This window comes from Bombina bombina, chromosome 3 (assembly GCF_027579735.1).
Source record: "Bombina bombina isolate aBomBom1 chromosome 3, aBomBom1.pri, whole genome shotgun sequence".
NCBI classification, from domain to species: domain Eukaryota; kingdom Metazoa; phylum Chordata; class Amphibia; order Anura; family Bombinatoridae; genus Bombina; species Bombina bombina.
This window is the reverse complement of record NC_069501.1, coordinates 772882526-772906764: the sequence shown is the minus strand read 5'-3', so window position 1 is coordinate 772906764 and position 24239 is coordinate 772882526. Positions and strand designations below refer to the sequence as shown.

At 38.7% G+C, this 24239-nt stretch overlaps 1 protein-coding gene across 2 annotated transcripts in view; it reads right to left on the bottom strand.

Annotated features, from left to right (window-relative positions):
- Positions 1-24239, bottom strand: part of LOC128654011 (interleukin-1 receptor type 1-like) — a 174736-nt gene that overhangs the window by 51567 nt on the left and 98930 nt on the right. For both annotated transcript variants that reach the window (XM_053707654.1, XM_053707655.1), the window contains one exon: positions 15344-15509. In XM_053707654.1, coding sequence (XP_053563629.1) covers positions 15344-15509 — 166 coding nt within the window. The remainder of the gene's footprint in view (positions 1-15343; positions 15510-24239) is intronic.

Below are 24239 nucleotides of genomic sequence, written 5' to 3'. Positions count from 1 at the left end.
GCAAAAAAGCAGCGTTCAGCTCCTAACGCAGAACCATTGTTTCCTATGGGGAAATACATTTTATGTCTGCACCTAACACCCTAACATGAACCCCGAGTCTAAACACCCCTAATCTTAAATTTATTAACCCCTAATCTGCCCCCCCAACGTCACTGCAACTATATTAAAGTTATTAACCCCTAATCTGCTGCCGCCAACGTCGCCGCCACTATAATAAAGTTATTAACCCCTAAACCTAAGTCTAACCCTAACCCTAACACCCCCATAACTTAAATATAATTTAAATACATCTAAATAAATTTACTAGTATTAACTAAATTATTCCTATTTAAAACTAAATACTTACCTATAAAATAAACCCTAAGCTAGTTAAAATATATCTAATAATTACATTCTAGCCATCTTAGGGTTTACTTTTATTTTACAGGCAACGTTGTATTTATTTTAACTAGGTAAAATAGTTATTAAATAGTTATTAACTATTTAATAACTACCTAGCTAAAATAAATACAAATTTACCTGTAAAATAAACCCTAACCTAAGTTTCAATTACACCTAATACTACTACACTATAATTAAATTAATTACCTAAACTAACTACAATTAATTACAATTAAATTAAATAAACTAAATTACAGAAAATAAAAAAGATTTTTAAACTAATTAAACCTAATCTAATCCCTCTAATAAAATAAAAAGCCCCCCAAAATAAACAAATTCCCTACCCTACACTAAATGACAAATAGCCTTTAAAAGGGCCTTTTGCGGGGCATTGCCCCAAAGTAATCAGCTCTTTTACCTGTAAAAAAAAAACAATACCCCCCCCAACATTAAAACCCACCACCCACACAACCAACCATACTCTAAAACCCACTCAATCCCCCCTTAATAAAACCTAACACTACCCCCTTGAAGATCACCCTACCTTGAGACGTCTTCACCCAGCTGGGCACAAGTGGTCCTCCAGAGGGGCAGAAGTCTTCATCCTATCCGGGCAGCAGAGGACATCCAGACGGGCAGAAGTCTTCATCCAGGCGGCATCTTCTATCTTCTTCCATCCGGAGCGGGTCCATCTTGAAGACATCCGACGCGGAGCATCCTCTTCCATCTGACGGCGACCGAAGAATGAAGGTTCCTTTAAGTGATGTCATCCAAGATGGCGTCCCTTCAATTCCAATTGGCTGATAGAATCCTATCAGCCAAACGGAATTAAGGTAGGAAAAATCCTATTGGCTGATGCAATCAGCCAATAGAATTGAGCTCGCATTCTATTGGCTAATTGGAACAGCCAATAGAATGCAAGCTCAATCCTATTGGCTGATTGGATCAGCCAATAGGATTGAACTTCAATTCTATTGGCTGATTGCATCAGCCAATAGGATTTTTCTTACCTTAATTCCGATTGGCTGATAGGATTCTATCAGCCAATCAGAATTGATGGAACGCCATCTTGGATGATGTCACTTAAAGGAACCTTCATTCTTCAGTCGCCATCGGATGGCTTCAAGATGGACTTGCTCCGCTCCGTATGGAAGAAGATAGAAGATGCCGCCTGGATGAAGACTTCTGGATGTCCTCTTCTGTCCGGATAGGATGAAGACTTTGGACCGTCTGGAGGACCACTTGTGCCCGGCTGGGTGAAGACGACTCAAGGTAGGGTGATCTACAAGGGGGTAGTGTTAGGTTTTATTAAGAGGGCATTGGGTGGGTTTTAGAGTAGGGTTGGGTGTGTGGGTGGTGGGTTTTAATGTTGGGGGGGTATTGTATTTTTTTACAGGTAAAAGAGCTGATTACTTTGGGGCAATGCCCCGCAAAAGGCCCTTTTAAGGGTTATTTGTAATTTTGTGTAGGGTAGGGAATTTTTTTTATTTTGGGGGGCTTTCTTATTTTTTTAGGGGGATTAGATTAGGTGTAATTAGTTTAAAAATTTGTAATTTCTTTTTTATTTTCTGTAATTTAGTTGTTGTTTTTTGTAATTTAGTTTATTTAATTTAATTGTAATTAATTGTAGTTAGTTTAGGTAACTAATTTAATTATAGTGTAGTGTTAGGTATAATTGAAACTTAGGTTAGGGTTTATTTTACAGGTAAATTTGTATTTATTTTAGCTAGGTATTTATTAAATAGTTGATATCTATTAAATAACTATTGTACCTAGTTAAAATAAATACAAACTTGCCTGTAAAATAAAAATAAACCCTAAGATGGCTACAATGTAATTATTAGTTATAGTGTAGCTATCTTATGGTTTATTTTACAGGTAAGTATTTAGTTTTAAATAGGATTAATTTATTTAATTGTAGTAATTTTATTTCGTTTTATTTAAATTATATTTAAGTTAGGGGGGGTTAGTTTTAGGGCTAGACTTAGGTTTAGGGGTTAATAAATTTACTATAGTGGCGGCGAAGTTGGGGGCGGCAGATTAGGGATTAATAAATGTAGGTAGGTGTTGGCGTTGTTAGGGATGGCAGATTAGGGGTTAATAATATTTAACTAGTGTTTGCGAGGCAGGAGTGCGGTGGTTTAGGGGTTAATATATTTATTAAAGTGGCATCGATGTCCGGTCGGCAGATTAGGGGTTAAAAACTTTATTTAAGTGTTTGCAATGTGGGGGGGGGGGCTCAGTTTAGGGGTTAATAGGTTTTTTATGGGTGTTAGTTTACTTTTTAGCACTTTAGTTAAGAGTTTTATGTTACGGCGTTAGCCCATAAAACTCTTAACTACTGACTTTTAAATGCGGTAGGAGTCTTGACAGGAAAGGCTGTACCGCTCACTTTTTCCAAGACTCGTAATACCGGCGTTAGGAAAATCCCATAGAAAAGATAGGATACGCAATTGACGTAAGGGGATTTGCGGTATGCTCGAGTAGCGGAAAAAAAGTGAGCGGTACACCTGTACCTGCCAGACTCGTAATACCAGCGGGCGTTAAAAAGCAGCGTTGGGACCCCTCAGCGCTGCTTTTTAAGGCTAACGCAAGACTCGTAATCTAGGTGAAAGTTAATCGTCGAGAATCATATATCAGGACTGCCTACCAAATCTATGTTTTTCAGCAAAACCACACGGCTTTTGAAGTGAACACTAGTATCAAGGCCTAGCTGTCTATCAGTGTGGTGATGGATCACAGAGTTTGGGCCACTGCATGACCCCTCCCCCCTAGGCAACTGGGTAAAAGTGCAGTGTGGCACTTCTATACCGCTTGATAACACTGTCAATGAGTGCCTGGGTTTGTCAACGAGCAGAGGTCTGGGCTATAAACTCTCCACTAGATGACAATGCAGGTACAAGAGCATTTTGTAGCCAGTTTTCTCTTGGAAGAGAGAGAAAGCTATTGACATGTACATGACATAGTGAGACCTCCAGTATGGTGCAAGAAGGATGGCATGAATGATTGCCCAAGAGCCTTTTTGGAACATTTGGCATGGAGGTATGAAGTTGGCTAAAAGGAGTCTGTTTGGCACAGTGATTGTTTAAACAGTAACTCAATCTCAGGTTATTAATTTGCAGTCATAGACATAGCATGAAGACTCTTTGGTTTGATAAATTAAGTATGCCCGTGGATTGTTATGTATATGTCATGAACTGATATTTGAAGGTTATTTAATTTATAGATCTGATACTTATTCTGAGTTTATTCTGTTTAGTTTGCACTGTGCATTTATTTTGAGTGGTTAATGTCTAAAACTTATTACTGAAACCGCAACAATGCTGTAGCATTGTCTATTGCCTATAAGGCTCCATGTTCAGGTTTATACTGATCGTATGAATATGTGAAAGCATGTTGTGTACTTTGTTAGCAAGTATTCCTATTGCAAATAGAATGATGATAGTACTCACATTCATGGGCATCTGGAACTTGCAAGCACACAGCAATTGCTCCAGGCCACTGTAGAGAATATTATTAGGACCAGTGGTGGTGCAGGAACAGAGGTCTCAGTGACTGGAAAACTGTTTACATATTTTTTTTTTACCTCACATTTCAGCTGTACCAGTTGCGGAACTGCTGCTTTACTGTTTTTTCAGTACTGTTTCAGCACAGTCTGCTTGTTTACTTATCCTGTGCAGTGACTCACAAAAATGGGATTGCCTGCCTGTGTGAGTCATCAGTTGCCTTGCAACATTCTCTCCTCTCAGCTTGTGCTTCTACATGCTGCTAAGGGAAGGGAGGTGCAGAAAGTGTGTGAGAGCCAGCTGGTGCTCATGTGCAAAACAGGTGTGGAAGCCAGCTGGTGCTCATGTGCATAATGACTGTGTGAATATTCCTGTGTGTGTGTGTGAGCAAGGGTGTGTGGTTATTCCTGTGTGTGAGCGAGAGTATGTATTTGTTCCTGTGTGTGTGTGAGCGAAAGTTTGTTCTTGTGTGTGAGCAAGAGTGTGTTTGTTCCTGTGTGTATATAAGTCAGTGTTTTTTCCTGTGTGTGAGCAAGAGTGTGAGCTCAATGATATATTCTTCACCAGCTCAAACCTTATTTTTCTCACTGACACTCGCAGGGCTTCCCCGGTGCAATGATCGTAAAAAAGGGGCAGTCCCTGTGAGTTGCGAGATGGCTCCTATTAAAAGTAATGAAGCTCGCTGGATAGGGAAACTTCGCTCCTTAGTGCGAAGTTACAGAGAGCAGGGGGAGCACTTTAAAATTAAAATCCTGCAGCCAATATAACTCACATTACACTGCTTTCTGCTTATAGCATCTTACATTCGCCTATATTTTAGTATGCATTTGTTTTTCTATTGGGGTTATAAGTGTTCGTATTGTTTTGACAAAAGCTCACCACCTTTTAGTTGGCGAGAAAAAACTGTGATATCTGCAATGCGAAAATATTTATAGAATTACGCTGGGATTAGTGAGACATTGGCCTCTATTTATCAAGCCGTCAACCACAAATACGCTGGAATTCCGCAGCGCATTTGTGGCGAGCCTGATTCGCCTTAGTTATCAAAGGCTACAGATCAGCAAAAGTAGAAATCTGTGACGTAACATACGATCCGCCAGACTCAGTCCGACACAGATCAATGCTTACATCACTACAGATGTTCCGAACGCAAGTTCATCACAATCTGACACTTTTGCTAGTTATCAAAGAACTAGCAGGTACCCTCGGCACTTTTCCGGCCCAGCGTACCTGGTTTTCAATCCGCCTCCCTGGAGGCGGTGGATGCCATAGGAATCAATGACAGCAGTGAAAGCTTATGTTCGCTGCTGCTCAATATCCCATTGATTCCTATGATAATGTCTACACCTAACACCCTAACATGTACCACGAGTCTAAACACCCCTAATCTGCCGCCCCCTACACCGCCGCCACCTACATTATACTTATTAACCCCTAATCTGCCCCCCCTACACCACTGCCACCTACATTATACTTATTAACCCCTATTCTGGCCCCCTACACTGCCGCCACCTACATTATACTTATTAACCCCTAAACCGCCGCTCACGGACCCCACCGTAACTCTAATAAATGTATTAACCCCTAAACCGCCACTCCCGGAGCCCACCGCAACTAAATAAATTGTTTAACCCCTAAACCACCACTGCTGGAGCCCGCCGCAACTAAATAAATTGTTTAACCCCTAAACCGCCGCTCACGGAGCCCACCGCCACCTACATTACATTTATTAACCCCTAATCTGCCCCCCCTACACCGCCGCCACTATATTAAATGTATTAACCCCTAAACCTAAGTCTAACCCTAACACCCCCCTAACTTAAATATAATTTAAATAAATCTAAATAAATATTCCTTTAATTAACTAAATTATTCATATTTAAAACTAAATACTTACCTATAAAATAAACCCTAAGATAGCTACAATATAACTAATAATTACAGGTGGCCCTCGTTTTACAACGGTTCAATTTACACCGTTTCAGAATAACAACCTTTTTTCCAGTCATGTGACTGCTATTGAAAAGCATTGAGAATCAGTGCATTTATTAAAATAGCCAGTAGGTGGAGCTGTCCGCTTGTGTTGCAGCAAAGCCAAGCAAGCTGAAATTAATCAGTTTAACCAGACCTGAGCTATCAAGCATATTTCAAAGGAACAAGATCTTCCTGTCTATAACTCAGCCCAGATTGGAATGCATAGAAAGAACTGTTTGCAGAAAAATGCAAGTGAAGTCTGTGTTGTGTGATTATTTTATTAGGTTTATAATGCTGTTTAGCAAATGTTTTTGTTAATTTAACTTAGTTTAATTATATATTCTGTGTTGTGTGATTATTTTATTAGGTTTATAATGCTGCCTAGCATTTAAAGTCTTCATTTAAAAGCTTTTAAAATAATGTATTAGGTGTTACTTATGACAATTTTGAGAGGGACCTGGAACCTATCTCCCTCACTTCCCATTGACTTACATTATAAACTGGGTTTCAATTTACAACGGTTTCGATTTACAACCATTCCTCCTGGAACCTAACCCCGGCATAAACTGAGGGCTACCTGTACATTGTAGCTAGCTTAGGGTTTATTTTTATTTTACCGGCAACTTTGTATTTATTTTAACTAGGTACATCTTGAAGACTCGGCTCCATCTTGAAGACATCCGACGCGGAGCATCCATCCTGGCCGACGACCACCCGACGAATGATGGTTCCTTTAAATGACGTGATCCAAGATGGCATCCCTTGAATTCCGATTGGCTGTTAGAATTCTATCAGCCAATCGGAATTAAGGTAGGAAAAATCCTATTGGCTGATGCAATCAGCCAATAGGATTGAGCTCGCATTCTATTGGCTGATTGGAACAGCCAATAGAATTCAAGCTCAATCCTATTGGCTGATTGCATCAGCCAATAGGATTTTTCCTACATTAATTCCGATTGGCTGATAGAATTCTAACAGCCAATCGGAATTCAAGGGACGCCATCTTGGATCACGTCATTTAAAGGAACCGTCATTCGTTGGCCAGGATGGATGCTACGCGTCGGATGTCTTCAAGATGGAGCCGCTCCTCGTCGGATGGATGAAGATAGAAGATGCCGTCTGGATGAAGACTTCTGCCCGGTTGGATGAAGACTTCTGCACATCTGGAGGACCACTTCGCCCGGCTTCGTTGAGGACTTAGGCCCGGTTGAGTGAAGACTTCTCAAGGTAGGGTGATCTTCAAGGGGTTAGTGTTAGGTTTTTTTAAGGGGGGTTTGGGTGGGTTTTAGAGTAGGGTTGGGTCTGTGGGTGGTGGGTTTTAATGTTGGGGGGGGTATTGTCATTTTTTTTACAGGTAAAAGAGCTGATTACTTTGGGGCAATGCCCCGCTTAAGGGCTATTTGTTATTTAGTATAGGGTAGGGCTTTTTATTATTTTGGGGGGCTTTTTTATTTTATTAGGGGGAGTAGATTAGGTGTAATTAGTTTAAAATTCTTGTAATTATTTTTTTATTTTCTGTAATTTAGTGTTTTGTTTTTTTTGTACTTTAGTTAATTTTATTTAATTTTATTTAATTGTAGTTAATTGTAGTTAATTTATTTAATTAATTTAATTAATTTAATTAATTTAATTAATTTAATTATAGTGTTAGTGTAACTTAGGTTAGGTTTTCTTTTACAGGTAAATTTGTCTTTATTTTAGCTAGGTAGTTATTAAATAGTTAATAACTATTTAATAACTATTGTACCTAGTAAAAATAAATACAAAGTTGCCTGTAAAATAAAAATAAACCCTAAGCTAGCTACAATGTAACTATTAGCTTAGGGTTTATTTTATAGGTAAGTATTTCTTTTTAAATAGGAATAATGTAGTTAATTATAGGAATATTTATTTAGATTTATTTAAATTATATTTACGTTAGGGGGTGTTAGGGTTAGAGCTAGACTTAGATTTAGGGGTTAATAAATTTAATATAGTGGCGACAGTATAGGGGGGCAGATTAGGGGTTAATAAATATAATGTAGGTGGCGGTGGGCTCCGGGAGCGGCGGTTTAGGGGTTAATACATTTATTAGAGTTGCGGCGGGGTCCGTGAGCAGCGGTTTTAGGGGTTAATAACTTTATTTAGTTGCGGAGGGCTCCGGGAGCGGCGGTATAGGGGGTAAACAGTATAGTATAGTGTGGGTGCTTAGTGACAGGGTAGCAATAAAGCTGCAAAAAAGCCGAAGAGCAGCGAGATCGATGACTGTTAGTTAACAACAGTCCGCTGCTCATCGCACCGTACTTGGTGTGCGGCTTTTTGACAGCTTTTTTGATAATTTTGGAGAACGTATTCAAGTCCGTGGCAGCGATGTTAGGCGAGCGTATTGGGGCCATCGAATGCAGGTAAGTTGACGGCTTGATAACTAGAGGCCATTGTCATACACGCCCATGTTCAGCCCAAAAAACAACAATTACGCTTTTGCATTTTGTATTTCTCAATTAAAATTTCTGTGTGATTTTTGCACATCCAGTGTACTACAATTACGATTTACGCTGTGAATATTTAATTTGATTTATTCCTGTGTAAATTACATACTAATTTTACGTTTTTGTTAACATACGATTTTTGGTGAAGAATTTTGTTACTATTTTTGATGCACCTTAACAATACAATTTTTTCCCTGCTTATTTTTGTGTTAATGGTTCAAATATTTGTTTTGTGTAATGTTTAAAATATGAATTTTGTTGTGCACATTTCATATGAAAATGCAGTATACGCCCCTTAGCGAGACACCCTGTTTTCAGGGTAAAAAATGGCTTTAGATAATTCCACCAGGGAAATAGAAGGACTGGCGAGCATTCATTAAGCCCAGAGAGCCCAGAGAGCTTTCAATCATCGTGCCCTGTGTGTTTTTTCCTGTGTGTGTGTGTGTGAGCGAGTGTTTGTTCCTGTGTATGAGCAAAAGTGTGTGTTTGTTCCTGTGTGTGTGTGTGAGTGAATGTTTGTTCCTGTGTATGAGCAAGAGTGTGTGTTTGTTCCTGTGTGTGTGTGTTAGCAAGAGTGTGTGTTCCTGTGTGTGTGTGAGCAAAAGTGTTTGTTCCTGTGTGTGAAGCAAGAGTGTGTGTTTATGTGTGTGTGTGTGTGTGTCTGAACAAGAGTGTTTGTTCCTGTGTAAGCAAGAGAGTGTGTTTGTTTCTGTGTGTGTGTGTGTGTGTGTGTACAAGAGTGTGCATTGTTCTTGTGTATGAGCAAGAGTATGTGTTTGTTCCTGTGTGTGTGAGCAAGATTGAGCATTTCTTCCTGTGTGTGAGCAAGAGTGTGAGTTTGTGTGTGTGTGTTTGTGTGTCCCATAAAGAGTGTGTTTGTTCATGTGTTTGTGCATCAGAGTGTGAGTTTGTTCATTTGTGTGTCAGAAAAGAAGGGCCTTTTGTGGGGCATTGCCTCAAAGAAATCAGCTCTTTTACCTGTAAAGAAAAATACAAACACCCCCCAAAAGTAAAACCCACCACCCACACAACCAACCCCCCCAAATAAAAAGCCTATCTAAAAAACCTAAGCTTCCCATTGCCCTGAAAAGGGCATTTGTAAGGGCATTGCCCTTAAAAGGGCATTTAGCTCTTTTACTGCCCAGACCCTACTCTAAAAAAAAAAAACACCCAAAAAAAAACTTAAATAAACCTAACACTAACCCCCGACGATCCACTTACAGTTCTTGAAGTTACGCTTGAAGGATCCATTCAGCTGGCAAGAAGTCTTCATCCGGGCGGCAAGAAGTCTTCATCCGGGCGGCCTCTTCCATCTTCATCCAGCCGGTGAAGTCTTCATCCATGCGGCTTCTTTTATATTCATCCATCCGGCGTGGAGCGGGTCCATCCTGAAGACATCCGATGAGGAGCTCCTCTTTAATACAGTCTCCGCCGTTCTGCTTCAAGGATCCATCCAGCTGGAGAAGTCATCATCCAGGCGGCAAGAAGTCTTCATCTGGGCGGCCTCTTCCATCTTCATCCAGCCCGAGAAGTCCTCATCCAGGCGGCAAGAAGTCTTCATCCAGACAGGTCCATCCTGTAGACATCCAGCGCGGAGCATAATCTTCATACGGTCGCTGCCGTAAACTGGAACTTCAATGCAAGTGACGCCATCCAAGATGGTGTTCCTTGCATTCCTATTGGAGCTGCTAAAATCCTATTGGCTGTTCCAATAGGATTACAACATGTAGACAACATAAAGCTCTTGTCATTATTTAATGAGTGTTCTTTGCCAAATCTTGCAAATAACTTTAACTCTTTTCCATGTACTTTGTCAGAGTCAGCTGTGTACCATTTTCCATTCTGAATTAATACAGCACGTTTTTGCAGAATAGGATCAGCTAATGTTGCTTATTGTATTTCTTCTACACTCAATGCATTATAGCATAATTAGTAACAAAATGAATATATTCTTCTGCAACCATGAAACTTGGAGAACTTGCGAGTAAACCTACTGATATAGGATGTCGAGACATATCATCTGCTGGGTTCTCTTTTCCAGATTTATGAACCACAGTAACATTTTATGGTTGTAGCCTTAAACCCCATCTTTCTATTCTAGCGGAGCCTTTTGCATTATTCCAAATCAACTATAAAGGTTTATGATTTGTGATCAGTGTAAATGGACAACCATATAAATATAAATTAAAGTATTCACAACTCCAAACTATTGCCAGTGCTTCACGTTCAGTTTGAGAATAATGTTTTTCCACATCGTTTAGGGAATGGCTACTATATGCAATGATATAATGTTTGCCTTTGTCTCTCTGTGCCAGAATAGCACCTAAACCAACAGGGCTAGCATCTACTACAAGAATAGTTTGTAGTTGAGGGTTAATGTAGGACATTGTTTTGTCACTGGTCAAACTGTTTCAATTTTCTTTGTTAACTTTCTTAAAGGTGTGGCAATAGAAGAGAAATTAGGGATAACTCGAGAACATTAATTTACCATCCCTAGGAAACTTCTGACTTCACTGGAGTCTGTAGGAGGATTTGCATTCTGAATTGCTTCCACTTTCTTTGGATCTGCTGATATGCCTTCAGCTGAAAAGACAAATCCATTAAATTCTTGTTTAGTTTTGTTAAATTTACACTTACTACGATTTAAGGTAAGTCCTTTCTCATGAAGTCGCTCAAAAAATGGCAGTGAGATTTTAATCAGGGTCCTCTTGAGTAGCTCCAAACACAATAATATCATCACTGAAGTTCTTAACTCCTGGAATTCCAGATAATGCTTGCTGTATTGCATTTTGAAATACTTCAGCAACAAAAAAAACACCAAAACTTACACACAATCCTGTGTGTGTTGAGAAAGTAGTTATATATCTGCCTGTTGAATTCAACTCCAGTTGATGATAGCCTGATTTTAAATCAAGTTTGGAGAAAACTTTTGCCTATCTAATGTTGCAGTAACATGGCGCTCCCTGATAATGGCAGTGCTGGCTTGCCTCATGTCTATGCAAATTCTTACACTATTTGGGTCTTTGGGTTTAGGCATTGACACTATTTGGGGAGACCCATGGAGTTGGCCCCAGCACTCAACGATTCCTTGTGTTTCAAGGTTCTTGAGTTCAGCATCAACCTTGTGACTTAGATGAAATTGAATTTTTCTATGTGGTTGTATAATAGGTTTTATATGTGGATTAATATGCAGCTGTACTTAAAAATCTTTCAGTTTACCAATGCTATTAAACAAATGAGAATACTAACTGATCTGCCACAGATCCTGTGCCTTTTTTAGGTGAGATTGCATTCATAAGCTTTATAAGTCCCAAACTGAATGAGGTTTCAGAACTCAGAAGAGAAGAATTTTGACCCCTTGCAACATAAAACATAGTTGCTGTTTTGTAGTGTTTGAATGTACATGTGGCTGTAAATTTACAGAGGACATTAAGGGGCCTATTTATTATGTGTCTGTCTGAATGCGGAGAGCAATTCACTCTCCGCAATCAGCATTGCACCAGCAGCTCTTGTGAACTGCTGGTGCAATGCCGCCCCCTGCAGATTTGCGGCCAATTGGCCACTAGCAGGGGGTAGCAATCAACCCAATCGTATTCGATTGGGTTGAATTGCGGCAATGTCTGTCCACCTCCTCAGAGCAGGCGAACAGGTTATGGAGCAGCGGTCTTTAGATAGGATTTTTTCTACCTTAAATCTGATTGGCTGATAGAATTCTATCAGCCAATCGGAATCTAAGGGACGCCATCTTGGATGACATCATTTAAAGGTACCTTCATTCGTCATTAGTCTGTCGGAAGAAGAGGATGCTCAGCGTCGGATGTCTTGAAGATGGAGCCGCTCCGCGCCGGCAGGATGAAGATAGAAGATGCCGTCTTGATGAAGACTTCTGCCTGTCTGGAGGACCACTTCTGCCTGTCTGGAGGACCACTTCTGCCGGCTTCATTGAGGACATCTTGCCGCTTGGATGAAGACTTCTCCCGGTAAGTGAATCTTTGGGGGTTAGTGTTAGGATTTTTTTAAGGGTGTATTGGGTGGGTTTTATTTTTAGGCTAGGGCTTTGGGCCTGCTATAGAGCTAAATGCCCTTTTAAGGGCAATGCCCATCAAAATGCCCTTTTCAGGGCAATGGGGAGCTTAGGTTTTTTTAGTTAGGTTTTTATTTGGGGGGTTGGTTGTGTGGGTGGTGGGTTTTACTGTTGGGGGGGTTGTTTGTATTTTTTTACAGGTAAAAGAGTTGATTTTTTTGGGGGCAATGCCCCGCAAAAGGCCCTTTTAAGGGCTATTGATAGTTTAGTTTAGGCTAGGGGTTTTTTATTTTGGGGGGGGGGGGCTTTTTTATTTTGATAGGGCTATTAGATTAGGTGTAATTAGTTTAAATATCTTGTAATTTGTTTTTTATTTTCTGTAATTTAGTGGGGGGGGGGTTGTGATTTAGCTAATTTAATTTAATTTATTTAATTGTATTTAATGTAGGGAATTGATTTAATTGTAGTGTAGTGTTAGGTGTTAGTGTAACTTAGGTTAGGTTTTATTTTACAGGCCAATTTGTATTTATTTTAGCTAGGTAGTTATTAAATAGTTAATGACTATTTAATAACTATTCTACCTAGTTAACATAAATACAAACTTGCCTGTAAAATAAAAATAAACCCTAAGATGGCTACAATGTAACTATTAGTTATATTGTAGCTATTTAAGGGTTTATTTTATAGGTACGTATTTAGTTTTAAATAGGAATTATTTAGGTAATAATTGTAGGTTTTATTTAGATTTATTTAAATTATATTTAATTTAGGGGGTGTTGGGGTTAGGGTTAGACTTAGGTTTAGGGGTTAATAAATTTAGAATAGTGGCTGCGTCGTTGGGGGCGGCAGATTAGGGGTTAAGTATGGGTAGGTTGCAGCAACATAGGGGGCGGCAGATTAGGGGTTAATAAATATAATGTAGGTGTCTGCAATGTTGGGGGCAGCAGATTAGGGGTTAATAAGTATAATGTAGGTGTCGGCGATGTCAGGGGCGGCAGATTAGGGGTTAATAAGTATAATATAGGTGTCAGTGATGTCGGGAGTGGCAGATTAGGGGTTAATAAGTGTAAGATTAGCGGTGTTTAGACTCAGGGTTCATGTTAGGGTGTTAGGTGTAAACATAACTTTAGTATCCCCATAGGAATCAATGGGGCTGCGTTACTGAGATTTACGCTGCTTTATTTCTCAGCTGGCTCTCCCCATTGATGTCTATGGGGAAATCGTGCACGAGCACGTACGACCAGCTCACCGCTGACTTAAGTAGCGCTGGTATTGGAGTGTAGTGTGGAGCTCAATTTTGCTCTACGCTCATTTCTTGCCTTTAAACGGCGGGTTTGTAAAAACCCGTAATACCAGTGCTGCAGGTAAGTGAGCGGTGAGAAAAAACTGTACATTAGCACCGCACAGCTCATAACGCAAAACACGTAATCTAGCCGCAAGCTTGCAGCTTGCCTGTCAGAAATGTCTAATGTTCTGCCATAATCAAGCAAGTCTTTTGAAGATAGTTCAGATTGTCTCAGTGCATATTTCCTAAGTTTTGAAGAAGTGCAGCTTTATTTTTTCTGTTTGTATCAGTAACATCCAAAGCAATAAGATAATTTTCAAATCTCTGAATCCATTTTAGCCATCTTGGACCTACAGAGCTAAGTTCTGTATCAGAGTCAAACACAGGGAAGTTGTATTCATCCTCCACCTCTGAGGTGGCGGACAGCAATCATCCTGATCAGATACCATAGTAACATAGTAGATAAGGTTGAAAAAAAGACTGAAGTCCATCGAGTTCAACCTATACAAATCTAAAATACTTACAAAAAGCTCCAGTTAAGCTTAAATAACCCCATTAAAATGTGACCCATTTAATACTAGCAATCATATCCATGAATTTTGTTTGTATACAGAAACTTATCCAGACTATTTTTAAATGTATCTATGGTATTGGCATTCACTACCTCCTTTGGTAATGAGTTCCACAATTTTATTGCTCTCACAGTGAAAAAACGTTTCCGTTGCAGGAGATTAAATCTCCTTTCCTCCAACCTTAAATTATGACCTCTTGTCAGAAACAATTTTCTTGGAATAAACAGAGCTTCTGCCATCTCTGTATATGGGCCTTGAATATATTTATATAAAGTAATCATGTCACCTCTCAAGCGCCTTTTTTCTAAAGAAAACAGACCCAGTTTGGCTAGCCTCTCCTCATAGGTTAATTTCTCCAATCCCCTTATTAGCTTTGTGGCCCTTCTCTGAACTTTTTCTAGTTCTGCAATATCTTTTTTTAGCAATTGGTCCCCAGAACTGCACTCCAAACTCAAGGTGAGGTCTTACCAGGGCTTTATATAATGACAGAATTATGCTTTCCTCCCTTGAATCAATTCCTCTTTTAATACATGCTAGTATCTTATTAGCCTTTGTGCAATGTTAAATGCTGACAGGCGAATCATGTCCGCCTGCCGCTTGATAATTCGGCCAATATATATTATAACATAACAGCAAATACCATACTCCTGAAACAGAAGTTAAGAAGCAGTGGTCATAATGATAATAATCAGGTTGATTGACAGCCCCTGCTAGTGACCGATTGGCAGCCAGTGAGCACGGGGTGGCATTGCACAAGCATTTCACTAGAAATGCTTGTGCAATGATAAATGCCGACTGCGTATGCTAAAGTGAATCATGTCCACTTGATATTTAATAAATTTACCCCTTTGTCTCTCTGAAAAAAATTGAATATTGCAATCCAGATGTTGACTTGACAAGGTTATCAGGTACAGGAAGAGAATGGACCTGGTCTGAGGAGGTTAGCTTATACGTTCATGGAAATTTATCAACCAAATCCTAAATATGAAATGCTATTATTGGAAAAAAAAAAGGGCAAAAAGTTTATAAATGGCTATTATTGAATATATGAAAGGACTTTTTAAACGGTAGATTTTTCTTATTATTTACAACTAAATAAAAATACCAAATGAGAAAAATATATAAATGGTTACCTTGAAGAGAATAGTTAACGGATCGAGAGATGGTATATTCTCTACCATTATACATAAATGGCACTTCACAAGTATATATTCCTTCATCTTGTGCAGATGAAAATTCGATGTTCAGGCTTCTTGAAAAAATATGGTGCCGCATGCTTAAATTCAAAGGCTGGCAATCCTGTAGGACAAGGCAATTAGATGTTTTTTTTTAATTTTCAAATATATGTATGTATGTGTGTCTGTGTCCATATGTGTGTGTGTGTGTATGTGTATGTATGTTGTTTGAGTGTGTGTATGTCTGTGTTTATGTGTGTGTGTGTATATGCTGAGTGTGTATGTCTGTATCTATGTGTATGTATGTGTGTGTATATGTGTGTGTCTGTATGTATTTATTTGTGTGTGTGTATGTCAGTATGTGTGTATGTGTATGTATGTATGTGTGTATGGGGCCTATTTATCAAAGCGTCAACTATGTTGTATTCACCGACGCTGCCGCGGATCTGAATACGATCTCATTATTTATCAAAAAAGTCATAAAAAACATGCGCGTCCAGTACGGTGCGAAAAGCATCGGACTGGTGTTAACTAACAGTCATCGATGTTGCGGTTATTCTGTTTTTTCCCAACTTTATACCATTTCATTACTGTCCATGAACAAGCACATTTCTCTAAAGCTAATCTTTTATTTTTTATCTGTTAATGTCCAAGAAATAGATTGATTTATACCTCAACAAACAATATCTCATAGAAAGTTATTTTTAAATTGATTTGTTATATGATACTTTCACATAAATTAATGTGTATTTGTATTTCTAGAAGACATATTTTTATTTTTAAATTATTATTAATGCTAGAATTTGTACATATATCCTTGCACATACTTGTATATATATATATATATATATATATATATATATGTGTGTGTGTGTGTGTGTGTGTGTGTGTGTTATGTTCGAAATCTTTTGCAAACATATTTACATGTCCCTAAGTTCCTTTTTTGTTCTAAACAATGTTGTCTGTCATATCTCTGTGTTTATTTATACCAATATATGTATATATTGTAAATGTATTATTATTCTGAGCAGGAATAATTGCGAAATATAACATGTAATCAGGGTATCATATGTATTTATATGCAAGCAATGGATATTTTAAGAGCTAGGCCAGTTTTCTCTCTGCACCTGTCTAACCCCTCCTGATTGCAATCTATTTTTAAAAACTACCCCTACACAGGTTTTGTTTAAAATGGGCTGGCATATAAGATGACATTTCTTACTGAAAAAGAAATTCAAGAGAAGGAAGAAATACACTGAAAATAGCATGACACTAAAGAGGTGATTTTAATGTCTGCTGTATCTGAATCATGACAGTTTAATGTTAGGTGGGCTATACCTTTAAGCTATCAATTTAAGATTATATTGAATCAAACATCAATTCGAATTTCAAAATCCTTGTTTAAAATATTACACTCTGTGTCCTTATGTCAGCATCAATGTTTATCTTTAATACTAATTTCACATATACGTACTTTCAAAGTATAATATATAATGTAACAATACACAATGTAACATATGGCACTTACAAGTTCTAATGAGTGATCAATGACACAAGTATCGAGCAATTTGATTCGTTAGTGATAGTTTATAATGTGTATTTGAATCAGATTGGCTGATGTCATAAATCATGTGATTATGCATATTCCAATTAAAAGTGGTGGAAAAATTATGTGGGGACGTGTCTAACCAGCGACCAAGATGGCTGTTTACTAATTTTGGCTGATCTGGGAGCTGTTAAAACCGCTGTTTATCACTCCTTTATCCCACACACTTTATATCTAATGATGTGAAGTACATTTGCACTTGTGGAGTTACTTTGAGCACTTTTCTATCTGAAATGTAAGCCCAGCCGACAGAAATAGAGAAGGTACGCAGCGGAGGCCTGACAGAGGCCTAGACCTTCATCTACCCCTCCACTTTCCTGATATGCAAGTCAGATTCACCAGCCATTTGTGTTAAATAATGGCACTGATTGGAACATCCACACTTATCGAACATCGAGGCCAATACCATCTCTCTCATTAAGTACGGATACTCTGTGCCAGTTCCCCTATACCGAGCCATGGAGAAATTCTCATCAGCGCTACACACTCTTTTGGAGGACTTTGAGACGGCAATCCTTTGCAGTTTGGATTCCTTAATGCTAACATCTCAGCCTAGGAAGTTACAATAACCTGACCCTATGAAGCCATTGCTAAATATGCCGACACCAACAGAGCAACAGCGGCAATTCGCAAGGAGCCTTGTGTCTACACCTGATAGCCAAGCCTTAGGGGAAGCGGCCGATCCCCTGGGGCAGAAGGCAGAACATATAAATCACAAGCCTGTGGTCTTGAAGAATATTCAGGGCACTCCACGTGACAGCTCAGCATACCTTTACACCACAATGGGGTCAGATGTGATAGACTCTAACTGGCAGCCTATAGATGGTCAACTGTGCACTTGGACGGCTGATATAACAGAGATCACTGCTCACTTGCCTGGAATGGGGAGATGCAACATACTAGCTCTACTACGAGATGTCTGTCTTCAAGAGCCAGGGAAGATAACTTTACAAAAGCTAAAGAGATCTTACAATGATTATCCATGACAAGAGCACTGGAGCACTACCACCGAGAAGGCTGTTTGGCACGATTAGGTGACTTTGGATATACCTTCCTTTCGACAAGAGTTTGAGAGTGCTGGTATACGGTAGGCTAATATATTATGCCATACCCTGAAGGAGTCGCAATGATTATGTGGTATGGAAACTCACTTTAATATCCTGTCAACCCTTATACATAATTGGACATATTTGTGCAGACATTGGGATATGAGGTCCTAGAACTCCTGATATTCACACGTTCTACTCCCTAGTTGTAAAATTGAATCCCACCTATAGTTGACTTTTATTTACTAGCTGTGAATTTTGCATTCCAGGTTTATTCTTTACATAGAATTCAGCAAACTAACTGTGTTGTTGTTAGTAGTCTCCTATTACAATATATGGGCATATAGTATCACCAGGTTTATATTTGCATTATGTATAAGCTGAGATGGGAACTAACTATCCCCCTTTTAATTATAAAAGCAGGTCACTCGATTAACATTCTTATAGAGCCTACCATACCTCATTTGTTTAGAGGAGTTCTTTTTTTGTCTTTCTTTTTGTTTTCTTCCTTCTATGCTAGTTAAACTTATTTGGTACGTTTGTATATTTGAAATTAAACCTGGAACCCAAATGTAGACACCTGTAGAACTTTGGCAGATTTTGATATACACATTTATTTAAGATAACTTTTTGTGGGGTCTTGAAACCTTAGAAAATATGTCTATATAGAATCCAACGACACATACCACACTCATCGACTAGGTGGGAGAAGAACCACAAACATAGATAAGAAGTAAGGATGGTCTTCTTGGAATCCCTATGATAGCTCATAGTAAAGATGCCTTAGCCTTAGATAGCAAAGATTGTAACATATCCTCCCTGATAGGTGAAATCTCATTACAAGGTTATACAGTATACTTGGTTTAACCATAGTCAATCTATATAACAGTAAAAGTATTTGTCCATTACTTTATATCCTTGAATGCTATTTAAAAAAAGAAAATACTAAACGGATTGTTTAATACATATATACTTGATGCAAACTATAGCTCAATATGAGAGGGATTTATTTTTTCATTTAATTATAACGCTCATATAGATATTGACATATAGTTATAAATATTACAAAAGAGATTCACCAATCGAGACCCAAGAGTGGTCTCCGATTGTCCTTGGTTACCTTCCATAATGGAGAATTTTATTTAGTATTAAGAGGTCCAAAAGAGGCCTCAAACGTCAACTGGAGGGTATATAGCTTATTAGGCAAACACCAAGGTTTCTAATGCTACTGCAAAAGGTCAAATAATCATAATGTTTATTTTGTATCTGTATTATGATAGTTGTATAACTGGTAACAATTTTTCTGTACAGTCCTTATTGACTTATATATTGTATGCATGCCTTTTTACTCTTTTGAATCTCAAAACAAAAAACAAAAAAAATTCATTATTATGCCACTTTTCTGAAGGTCTCCAAATCTGAACAAACTCATACATTTGCAGGCAATTTCAGGTAATGTTTGGGAATATTTTATTTATAAAAGTAAAAAAAACACAATTGCAGTTGTCAGTAAATTGCATCCTTAATTGCATCGTTGATTAATGCAAAAAAAAAAAAGTGGTGGAAAAATTCACTAGTGTGTGGGTTGTTTAGGAGTTTGTGTCATAACTGGTGTAAAGTATTGAGTTAAATTTGGCGCGAAGTGGAAAGTGGGACTTGTATTACGCTTTAAACATGGTGCACATAGATTTTTCCAACAAATAAAAAGGTAGTTAGCTATATTATGTTGTGTATTTATTTCATTTTTATCTCTATATCTATTAGTGCAACAAGTTTGGAGCAAAACTTTGCACCACATTTGGAGAAATAATATTGTCCCCTTGCTTTGTAATAAGAGACAAAGTTGTAACATAATCCATAAGTAGTAATGTATTTTTCATTTTTATCCTTATACAGTGGGGCAAAAAAGTATTTAGTCAACCACCAATTGTGCAAGTTCTCCCACTTAAGAAGATGAGAGAGGCAGAGGTGTAACTAGAGACCACAGGGCCCAGGTGCAAGAATCTAAGAAGGGCCCCCCCCCCACCACCACCACCCCTCCCCCTCCAAAAAAGGTGAATTTAATACATATTTTTTTTTTTTACATTTAACACAGAAAAAAATGTGAATCAGATTACTTGTCTGCAAAAGGAGGTACCCTATGCCCACAGTCTGTGAGATGGTCTGACCCCCTATTACTGTATATATATTTAGTGACACTGTTTAACCCCCCAGTACTGTATATAGTAAGTTAGTGACACAGTCTGTAATCTGCCGGTGAGATGGCTGGCCTGACACTACCCGCCCAGTACTTTATAAAGTGACCACAGTAGTCTGTGACATGGTCCAGCCCCCATACTGTATATAGTGGTACTGTATAGTGACACTGTTTACCCCCTGCCCCCCCCCCCATGCTGTAGTAACAAGGTCTGTAATTTGCTTGTTCCACAAACATACACAAACACACATACACACACATACATGCATAAATACACACACAGTCACATACATACACACACACACACACCATACACACACACATAAACACCAATGGGTAAAACAGAAACACTAACCCCTGTAGTCATGTCACATTCACATGATATCAGTGCAGGCAGTGGTAGGTTAACGTTTTTTATTTTAAAAAAATAAATATATATATATATATATATAAAAAAAAAATTTTTAAGCTGGGCCCCCACCCTCAGGGGCCCAGTCGCACCTGCGACCTCTGCACCCCCTGTAGTTTCGCCCCTGGAGAGAGGCCTGTAATTTTCATTATAGGTATACCTCAATTATGAGAGACAAAATGTGGAAACAAATCCAGACAATCACATTGTCTGATTTGGAAAGAATTTATTTGCATATTATGGTGGAAAATAAGTATTTGGTCAATATCAAAAGTTCATCTCAATACTTTGTTATATATCCTTTGTTGGCAATGACAGAGGTCAAATGTTTTCTGTAAGTTTTCCCAAGGTTGTCACACACTGTTACTGGTATGTTGGCCCATTCCTGCATGCAGATCTCCTCTAGAGTAGTGATGTTTTAAGGCTGTCGCTGGGCAACATGGACTTTCAACTCCCTCCAAAGGTTTTCTATGGGGTTGAGATCTGGAGACTGGCTAGGCCACTCCAGGACCTTGAAATGCTTCTTCCGAAGCCACTCCTTCATTGCCCGGGTGTGTTTTGGATCATTGTCATGCTGAAAGACCCAGCCACGTTTTATCTTCAATGCCCTTGCTGATGGAAGGAGGTTTGCACTCATAATCTCACGATACATGGCCCCATTCATTCTTTCATGTACACGGATCAGTCGTCCTGTTCCCTTTGCAGAGAAACAGCCCCAAAGCATGATGTTGCCACCCCCATGCTTCACTGTAGGTATGGTGTTCTTTGGTTGCAACTCAGCATTCTCTCTCCTCCAAACACGACGAGTTGTGTTTCTACCAAACAGTTCTACTTTGGTTTCATCTGACCATATGACATTCTCCCAATCCGCTTCTGGATCATCCAAATGCTCTCTAGCATACGTCAGACTGGTCCGGACATGTACTGGCTTAAGCAGGGGGACACGTCTGGCACTGCAGGATCTGAGTCCCTGGTGGCGTAGTGTGTTACTGATGGTAGCCTTTGTTACGTTGGTCCCAGCTCTCTGCAGGTCATTCACTAGGTCCCCCCGTGTGGTTCTGGGATGTTTGCTCACCATTCTTGTGATCATTTTGACCCCACCGGGTGAGATCTTGCGTGGAGCCCCAGATCGAGGGAGATTATCAGTGGTCTTGTATGTCTTCCATTTTCTAATTATTGCTCCCACAGTTGATTTCTTCACACCAAGCTGCTTGCCTATTGCAGATTCAGTCTTCCCAGCCTGGTGCAGGTCTACAATTTTGTTTCTGGTGTCCGTTTGACAGCTCTTTGGTCTTCACCATAGTGGAGTTTGGAGTGTGACTGTTTGATGTTGTGGACAGGTGTCTTTTATACTGATAACAAGTTCAAACAGGTGCCATTAATACAGGTAATGAGTGGAGGACAGAGGAGCCTCTTAAAGAAGAAGATACAGGTCTGTGAGAGCCAGAAATCTTGCTTGTTTGTAGGTGACCAAATACTTATTTTCCACCATAATATGCAAATAAATTCTTTCAAAATCAGACAATGTGATTGTCTGGATTTGTTTCCACATTTTGTCTCTCATAGTTGAGGTATACCTTTGATGAAAATTACAGGCCTCTATCATCTTCTTAAGTGGGAGAACTTGCACAATTGGTGGCTGACTAAATACTTTTTTGCCCCACTGTATCTACTAGTGCACCACATGTGGAGCAATAATATTGTTTTATTTTAAAAGGGTATACAATTTTAATAATGTTTCTAATTTACTTTTATTCTATGTTTTAACTCCCATTGAGTTCTATGGCATCCGCGACCTCAAGGGTGGCGGATTGAAAACTAGGTACGCTGAGTCGGAAAAGACGTGAGCATAAATGTAGAATTTTTGATAACTTCATGAGATATTCAAATAGTGTCGATTAGGAGGGCGAATGAACATAATTCCGCTTGAATACCACTGTTTTCAACTCGCATTGATCTGCGTCGGATTGAGATTGCGGGATCGTATATTACGTCACAAATTTCAACATTTTCCAATTTTGACGCTTTGATAACTACGGCGGATCAATCTCACGACAAATACGACACGGAATTCAAGCGTATTTTCAGTTGACACTTTGATAAATATGCCCCTATGTCTGTATATGTGTATATGTATTTATGTGTGTGTATATCTGTCTGTATATATGTGTGTGTATGTATTTATGTATGTGTGTGTATGTCTGCATGTATGGATGTGTATGTCTGTATTTATGTGTATGTATGTATATATGTTTGTGTATGGATTTATGTATGTATGTGTGTGTATGTATGTTTGTGTATGGATTTATGTATGTGAATGTCTGTGTGTATGTATTTGTATTTATGTATGTGTGTGTGTATGTCTGCATGTATGTGTATGTTTGTATTTATGTATGTGTGTGTGTATGTCTGTATGTATGTGTGTAGTGTATATGTATTTATGTGTGTGTTTATCTGCCTGTATGTATATATGTATGTATGTATGTATGTATGTGTGTGTATGTGTTTATTTATGTATATAAGTGTGGGCTTGTAAAATATGTATGCATGAAAGAAATATAATAACTACACATCCTGGCTATCAAGTAACATCTATCTATGCACTGTACAACCCACGACCCTTGGTCACCTTGATTTTTCCCTGACCTACCAGTTCTAAAAACAATATTTTAATTGCCTACATTCAAATCAGTTTGAGCATTAACAAAACATTGTATAGCAACTATGGGGTAGATTTACCAATGTCTGTCCAACACAAAAAGCTGTAGCATATCATGTCCGACAGACATCGCTGAATGCCAACAGCATACGCTGTATGCATTTATCATTTCACAAGCAGTTTACCAGAACTGCTTGTGCAATGCCGCCCCCTGCAGATCCGCGGACAATCGGCAGCTAGCAGGTGGTGTCTTTATACTGCTGCTTCATAACTGCTGTTTCCAGCGAGCCTGAAGGCTTGCGCAGAAACAAGGGGAACAAGGGCCATTCGGCCCTTGTTAAATCAACCCCCATGTATGTATGGTATCCATTTAAATTAGATATTGATATAACAGCAACATGGATAGCCTATGTGCTGATGGGAGATATTGCTATTCTTTACTTTTTGTTTGTTCATATTTTTCTGAGAACTATAATAAAGGTTACATTTTGATAATGAAAATAAGGGCCATTTTAATACTGTTCTTGGTAGTGCACCATCAAGCTCAATATTTTTAGATACATTTAGAGGAGTACTAACTTGAGGACTTTGGATACCGGGATAGCGGTAATTTCTCCCCATAGAATTCTATGGAGTGCGCTTTAAAAAAAAACCTAACAGTTATCACTTGTGCGCTGCGCTGACCCAACGCCACGTTAGACCAACTGTGCTAACCCTGAAGTGAGTTACAAATACTTTACATTCCAATGTTCTTCACATAGAAGAAAATGTTCTTTTTATTTAAAAAAAGATTTTTATATATATATTTATTAATAAAACAGCCGGTGGCTAGGCATTTTATGCTTCACAACCATGCTGTACTTAAGGTACATTATAATGGACCATGTACCACCACGAAATAGAGATGGTGATAGTTCCCAAAGGGCTAGATTACAAG